General features: G+C 39.3%; 1 protein-coding gene across 1 annotated transcript; it reads left to right on the forward strand.

The window, feature by feature from the left end:
• Positions 1-3,848: 3,848 nt before the first annotated feature.
• On the forward strand, positions 3,849-5,199 carry LOC133800190 (uncharacterized mitochondrial protein AtMg00810-like). The gene is made up of 2 exons (XM_062238144.1): positions 3,849-4,038; positions 4,496-5,199. Exons 1-2 carry the CDS (start codon positions 3,849-3,851, stop codon positions 5,197-5,199), a joined length of 894 nt encoding a protein of 297 aa, XP_062094128.1.
• The last annotated feature ends 2,870 nt before the right edge of the window (positions 5,200-8,069 follow it).

The following is an 8,069-nucleotide window of genomic DNA, read 5'->3' on the forward strand; positions in this document are numbered from 1 at the left end:
CCTTGTCATACCCTAACGGTATCAAAGGCGTCGGGGAGACCCTCCCCGAAAACTGCTTGGAGAGGCTCCCACCGAGCTTGCCGTGGGGTTAGCACCATGCCACCCGGAAGGCAGCAAGGAACCAAACTCAAACTCCGAGCCTAAGCGCGCCGAGAGAAGTGTTTTTCCTAAGAAAAACACCCTAAAGGCATTCACGCTTATGCCCTAGAACAGCAAACCAGAACAGCCCAAGCAAGACGAGGAACGACTTTTCAAACACAAATCGTCAAAGCGTGCAAAGAGATTACTTATCGACTCACATCAGTCACATGCCTATCAAAGCCCTATTCACACATGCATACAGATGACACCGGCAGAAAACTCAACCCTAACAACTACCAACGATCCGAGGTTTAGAAGGATCAAAGTAAAAATACTTACTGGTATTAGGGTATTTGAAGATTGAGGGAGTAATCGAATCTCTGCACCGCACAAACACGTGAAGTGAAAGCTGCAAAGACAAGCAAACGATTCAAACCTGGAATCTCGGCGAACAAACCTACTGCCAAAACGAAAGAAAAGTTTCTGGATTCCTTACTAAAAGAAGTGGCGAATTCGAAGGAAAGGAAGCTTGGAAGCTTGAGAGTTCGAAGATGTAGGAATCTGAGAATCTGAAAGCTCGAGAATTTGAAAGCGTAAAGAGGAAGAAAGGTCCGTTCCCTCGTTTTTATAGCAGGAAAGAAGTCGTTTCAAATTCCTCAAATGGACGGTCCCGATCTTCCCATTCCGTGTGCATCAGATCCAACGGCTGGGGGTAAAGGGCCGGTCCTATTTATGGCTCCTCGGATAGGAATAAAGTATTTATTTCCCATCATTGCACCATCTCGGGCCCAGCGTACCATTAAATACCGTCAAATCACCACTCAGACGCCTGACGCACGCGAACTCAGCCAATCACCTCACGCGCACGTCTCGGTCGCAGAACCAGTCCCTGCATGACGCGTGGCCCTCGCCATACTTGAGTACTTGAGATCAAACAGAAGAAACTTCCTTCTTTTTTCATACTAACACTCGGACGGGAAAATGGAACTCTTCCAGGAACACAGGACGTGACCCCTCGTCTAATCTAGAGACCTGAATACCCGGAGGACTGTACAAGCTCCCGGACCTCTCAAGCTCCGTGACCTTGGGGGGTAAATGTTATCCAGACTTCCGGATAGCGTTTAGATGGATAGCCTTCGGGAAGCAGAATTATTAAAGTCCTTCATGGAGAGTGACCAGTGGTCGCGGATGGACAGAAAGGCTTCGCCTCTCCCGTGTAGTGTTTAGCACACTCCTTCAAGCAACCGCGACCCGGAAGCTCGTTAGTTCTCCCGGACTCCCGAAGGGATGTCCTTCGGGGAAGGTCCTTCCAGGAAAAGCTCTTCAGGTTATCATCACGGATACGGTTCCGTGCTTCGCACGGGACAAGACCAAGTGGTCGAGTCACGGAGGAGACATAGTTGGGATGATATTCACCTGACACAGGATCCCGCCTGACACGCCTGACAGGTCAAGGCCGCACACATCCCAGCACGCCTAAAGGTGCCTTTTCGCCTACTGTTCCGCTGACTGTCTGGAAAAGGCGGCTGCCATTTGGTAGTTCCCATACTTTCATGTAATTATACCTGCGTAGAGTCTTGTAGCCATGCTACTACAGTAATTGTATCCCTTATTTATGGCTGGTGTAATTAAGACTCAGGGGACAGAGTAAAACCCTAATAAAAAACCCTAGCTATAAAAACCCCCTCATTTTACGATAGAGGGGACGGCCAAAAAATTACATAGCAAGAACTCTGCTAAAATCTCTCTAGCTTCATCTTCTTCAAGAGAACCAGAGAGAAACACTGTGAGTTTGTGAGTTTCTTGTGCACCAGCTGTTTAACTGTAATTCTCTACAAGTATAATAACATCGACTCGTGGACTAGGGCTTGTTAACGCCTGAACCACGTAAAAAACACTGTTTGTTTATTTACATTTCTGCACTTCTACAGTTGTTATCCTTTTATTATTCCGTTCATATCCGTTTCCGAAAAACTCGGTAAACAGAAGGGAACATTTTAATTGGATAAAGACCAAATTTCCATCCAAGTCAAGGAACTCAAAATGTTTACAAGACGAACATTATCGAACTTTTAGTAGTTGGATAGAACAAAAGGTAAATTGTGTTGATTATTGAAAGTTTTCATTAATTAGTAATTAATTACAAGATGACTTTTTGGTTGTTTTTGGTATGTTGATTTGATAGGTTGTGTCAGAATTACAAAACACATCAAATAAGGTTTCAAACATTGCTAAGTGGATTTCTCGAGGACCTTCGGTTAATGTCATCATGTTTTCATCATACATTATTAATGGTACTCTATTTAACACTAGGGAGTGCGATAACAACAAAAACACACAAAACAGTGGTGTTAGCCTTGTTGCTAAAACTGTGCAAGTCTCTAGTGAAAAAGATAAAAATCCAGTTGAATGTGATATGGCTTTTTATGGAGTAGTTAATGAAATTTGGGAGTTAGATTATATCACAACTCGAGTACCTGTTTTCTTTTGTGATTGGGTGAAAAGTGACAGCGGCATAATATATGAAGATTTTGGTTTCACATTAGTTAATCTAAAACGAATTGGGCACAAACCTGATAGATTTATATTAGCTTCACAAGCGAAACAAGTATTTTATGTGAATGATCCTTCAGACAACCAATGGTCAATTGTTCTTCCAACGCAAACAAGAGAATGGAACATTAAAGATGGTGATTTACATTATATACCTCTCGAAGAAGAACTTGTCACATTCACCGCAATAGAAGATAATGACGAAGTTGATGATGATTGTATTTGTTTCCGTGAAAACGGTGAAGGATTATGGGTTGATGATAATGGGTCTTGAGGTACCATTTAATAGGTTTCATATGTTTATGATATGTGAAATTTGTAGTTTCATCTTTTGGTTTCATCATTTTGTTTCATCTTTTGATTATGAGTGTCCAAAATTGTTATAATAATGATATTTATGTTTCACAGATGGAAGCTGATCCTTTTGGTGGTAGTTCTAATGAGGGGGAGCAACACCCTCATTCTCAGCCAGTGGAACAAGAAAATAAAACTGTGAGAGGACATACATGGATGTCTAAAAACACCAAAAAAAGGAGTGAAGGACATGTTACTCGTGTTGAATACAATGAGTATGGTCAACTAGTGGGTGAATCTAGAAGTAATGTTTCATCACAGCTTGGAGCAATTGTTCGAGCAACTGTGTCCATCAACATTAATAGTTGGAAAGATGTTAGTGTGGTGGATAAAAATAAAATATGGGACACAATGAAGGTATACTTTTATTAATTATATTTCATTTAATGTTTGACTTTCAACCTCTCCCAATGGGAGACGTGGGAAGTCTCTCACCTCTCTTATTGGGAGACGTGAGATATACACCTACAATGACCCTAGCAACAACGTCTCCCCAATTGGGAGACATTGTAGACTTTCAATATCTCCCAAATAAAGTCAGAAAACTCTTATTTCTTGTAGTGCATCAATGTTGTATTTAGTGACTTCAAAGACTTTGCTAGTTTCTTAGAAGAAGAAGAAATCCACACTCTTATTGACACACCCATTCTGCCTGTTGCATCACGAACTGCAGATGAACCAAATGGCTCTAAAACTGAGGAAATTGACGCTACCACTGAAACTTTTGAAACTTCCGATGTGTCTTCCATTCCAGAAATACTATTTCCTCTAACTTAGGAATTCATCAAAAAACGGGACCACCCACATGGATACCCAAAGTTCATCATTTATCCTCCATTGTAGGCAATCCAAATGAGGTGATGGTGACTTGGAAAAAACTAGCCAATGAAATTGGTAATGCTTGTTATCTTTCTTCAGTGGAGCATAAATCAGTCAAGGACGCCCGTAAAGATGAGCAATGGATATCTGCCATGCAAGATGTGCTTCAACAATTTGAGAGAAATGAAGCATGGACCCTTGTTCCTCATCCTTTGGGTGTCAACATCATTGGTACTAAGTGGATATTAAAAAATAAGACTGATGAAGTGGGAAATGTGGTGCGCAACAGGGCCATATTAGTTGCTTAGGGGTATACTCAGATTGAGGGAGTAGACTTTGAGGAAACATTTGCTCCAGTGGTTAGATTGGAATTTATAAGACTCTTGGTGGTTGTGGCATGTTACATGAAGTTCAAGTTGTATCAAATGGATGTCAAGAGTGCTTTCTTGAATGACATCCTTGTGAAAGAGGCTTACATGCCGCAACCTCCTATTTGAGGATCCTAGTCATACAGACCATGTCTACAAACTAAACAAGGCATTGTATGGGCTTAAGCAAGCCCCTCGGGCATGGTATGATCGTCTTACATCTTACTTGCTTGAAAATGGGTATACTAGAGGTAATGTTGATCAAACATTGTTTATTAAACCTCTGAGTCCCAGTATTGTTTGTGCCCAAATTTATGTAGATGACATAGTATTTGGATCCACTTGGGATGTACACTGTCACTCCTTTTTTCAACTAATGATAAAGGAAATTGAAATGAGCATGGTTGGTGAAGTAAGTTACTTTCTTGGTTTAAAAATTAAACAACTTGATAATGGCATTTTATTGTCTCAATCAAAATTTGCCAAAAACATGCTCAAAAAGTTTGGTTTAGAAAATGCAAAACGTGCTCGCACTCCTATGGACAACACTACCAAATTGATCAGAGACGAAATAGGTAAAAAGGTTGATGCAACACTGTATAGAAGTATGATAGGCAACTTACTTTACATTACTGCTGGTCGTCCTAATATTTGTTTCAGTGTTGGGGTTTATGCTAGATCTCAATCTGTCCCCACTGAACTGCATCTTATTGGTGTGAAAAGAATTCTAAAATACCTGACTGGTACCACTGATTTTGGTCTTTGGTACTCTTGTGATACGAATCTTTCTTCGGTTAGTTTTAGTGACTCTGATTGGGCAGGTAACTTGGATGATCAGAAAAGCACTTCAGGTGACTGTTTTTATGTGGGGAACAACCTGGTCTCTTGGCACAGCAAAAAGAAAAACTCCATCTTTTGCGCGATTATGGCCTTTGTCTGGAGCAGAGTACATTGCGTCATGAAGTTGTTGCACTCAAATTCTTTGGATGAAACAAATTTTGCACGATTATGGCCTTTGTCTTGACACGTTGACCATCTATTACTATAATACCAGTGCCATCAATCTCTCAAAAATCCCTGTCAAACATTCTTGCACCAAGCACATCGATATCTGCCACTACTTTCTTCGTGGGTTAGTTGAGTCTAAAGTTATTGTCTTATCTCATGTTGCATCTGAAAGTCAACTTGCTGATTTGTTTACAAAGGCGTCAAGTTCCCAAACTTTTGTTCACTTGAGAAAGTCAATAGGAGTTTGTATGTTTGAGTGATAACATGTGGCATTTGAAAATAAGCAATATAGGTTGAGATTTCATCTTCTAATTTGACTATTTGCATGTGTGAGTTTTTCTTCAACTTGTTTTTCACAGTCATATGTCTTGAAGTGATGTAGGCTTTGCTTATGCTGAATTGTAGTCTTAGTTGATGCTTGATTTCTCACTCTTGGTAATTGCATTGAATTTCTCCCCTATTAGAGAAGCCTTATGCTTTAGTGTGAAAGCTACCATTGGGTCACTTTACTTTGTGTACTTTGCTCATTTGCTTAGGACTGTGTGCCCGTGGAGAGGCTACCTATGTGCTTAGCTCTCTAATTTGTAATCGAGGAGATTTCTACAATAAAAAAAGTAAAAAAGAATAAAAAAAGGCCGAAATATACAAAAAAATAATTATTATTTTGAGGGAGATTTCACCTGGTACTTCTATAGCAAGCAGCTCATAAGGACACTCCACACACCAATGGAGATTGAATTTCTTTGCTTCTGCCTTATTGAGTTTTATCTTGTGTCTTGTTAAGACTCACTTTTGCATCTGTCAGGTTTATGTTACAATATGCTATATGTTTGTTTCAACAATATGTAGAAAGTCTTTCATTTTGCTTTGTGTCTTTTAAGTTGATGTTTATCTTTGTCTATATTGTGTTTAGTTTCATGCTATTTGTTGTAGCTTAAATATTTCAAATTCCGTTTGTTCTCCTGTGTCCAAACAGTTGGTCTTACTTTTCCAAAAATTTCAAAAAAATTATATTCTTCTCAAATCAGCATTGTCAGTGAGTCTTCGGTTTTGTCGTTTCTGTCCTTTCTCTGTCGTTTTTTTTTCAAATTAAAAAATATATATAATAATAAAAAAAATCAAAATATAAAATTCAAAAAGTTATTATTAAATACTATTGGGTTTCAGTTTTATTTTCTCTCTTAATATTTTTTCCCTCCCAAACTCCCTCTTTCTCCAACCCGTGCCCTTACCCTTCTTCTCCGGTGCCAATACCCAATGCTAACCGCCTCTACACCCTTCGTCATCACAATCGCCTCCCCACCCCATCCCCTAAATCCTTTGACTCCTCTACAGCTCCCTCTCCCGACCACCACGCACTCACCAACCCAGAACCCACCCTCCCCAAAACCCAACTCCCTACACCCATGAACCCTGAAACCGAACACCCTACACCCATGATGTAGAGTCCAAGAACTTTACTTAGCTAATTGTTTAGTAGTATTATAGTATGTATAGTATTATCTTTGTTACTGTGGATTTTCGGTTCAGACCGGGAATTATTTGGACACTCATAGTATACTTATAGATTTTCTAAGTTTAATCTATAGTTTAAGAATATTAAGTATAACCTAAGGTTTGATTAAAGTAACTGATATTAAGGATTATATTTATTATATTATAAGGTTTAGACATCAACCAATAGGATTTTAAGCACAAGTTATGAATGGTAATTAAGGATTAAGTATTTTTTAGGATTAAATTAAATAAGGGTAAAGTTTAAATGATATAGGGTCAGTCAGCAGCTTTGAATACGTTGAGGGCTTAGTCAAGGCTGTTTACTCCATTCAAACTTAGCTAAAAATGTGTAATTTCGTGTTTAAATATTCAGCGTGTGCCGATATATCGCAGCTATAGGGGGCGATATATCGCAGCACGTAGATACGGAAAACACGAGACGATGCACGGTCGCCTCGGGCATACTGGCCCAGGCGATATATCGCCTACAGGGGGCGATATATCGCCTCCTCCAGCATAAATTCAAACTCTTTTGAATTCATTTCCTTTCAGCCATTCAAACTCCTTCAACAGTCCAGCATCTTTTGAACGAGTCTTCAGCCTCTGCTGAACGATTATTCAAATGATTTTCACCTAAAAAGCCATTATTTTTATTCAAGTAAAATCAAGATATTTTCATTCCCAAACTCTATAAATAGGTCCTAGTACCCAGCCATTTCTTCACCTTTTACTCTAAGTTCAGAAGCTGCTAGTGCTAAGAGAGTGTGAGAGTGTAAACACCTGGTTTGGGAAAATCATAAGCTTAAACATCATAAGCTTATCAAACACTTTGGGAAGTGAGGTTCGTTAGTATTTCGGTTGTGGTTAGATTGATCTTGCAAGTCCTTGAGGTAAACCCGAAACTCTAGTTCATTTGATTTATGTTATGTTTCCCTTTTCTTAGTCTTCTACTCAGTTTCCTAACCTCATTCTTATTTTGGTTAGGGAATCCAAGTTCTTAAGCACATAAGTTGTGGTAAGCATAATTCTCAATGGTTTAGTCTTCCTATTCATTTTCATTTCTTCTTCTTCTTTAGACTCACTCTTTCTCATATGGTTTTAGGAGTGTTCCAAAAGTCCCAACTCAGTCCATTATATCCCGGTAACTTTGGTAAGGAAAATAGGCTAGAATCTATATGTTTATGTTATCTTATGTGTTATGTTATGATATGTTATGAATATGTTATGAATGTGTATGTTTGTAGGCTTGGGCTTATGCCCTTTTTGACTAACAAGACCCCAAAAAGATTGTGGGCATATGCCTATTTAGCTGGTAGGACCCCACTAATCTCATGGGCATAAGCTTGTTTAGTCTATGGGACCCTAAGTAATAATGGCCATTATAATAAG

The sequence above is a fragment of the Humulus lupulus genome, chromosome 9 (assembly GCF_963169125.1).
Source record: "Humulus lupulus chromosome 9, drHumLupu1.1, whole genome shotgun sequence".
In the NCBI taxonomy this organism is placed as follows: domain Eukaryota; kingdom Viridiplantae; phylum Streptophyta; class Magnoliopsida; order Rosales; family Cannabaceae; genus Humulus; species Humulus lupulus.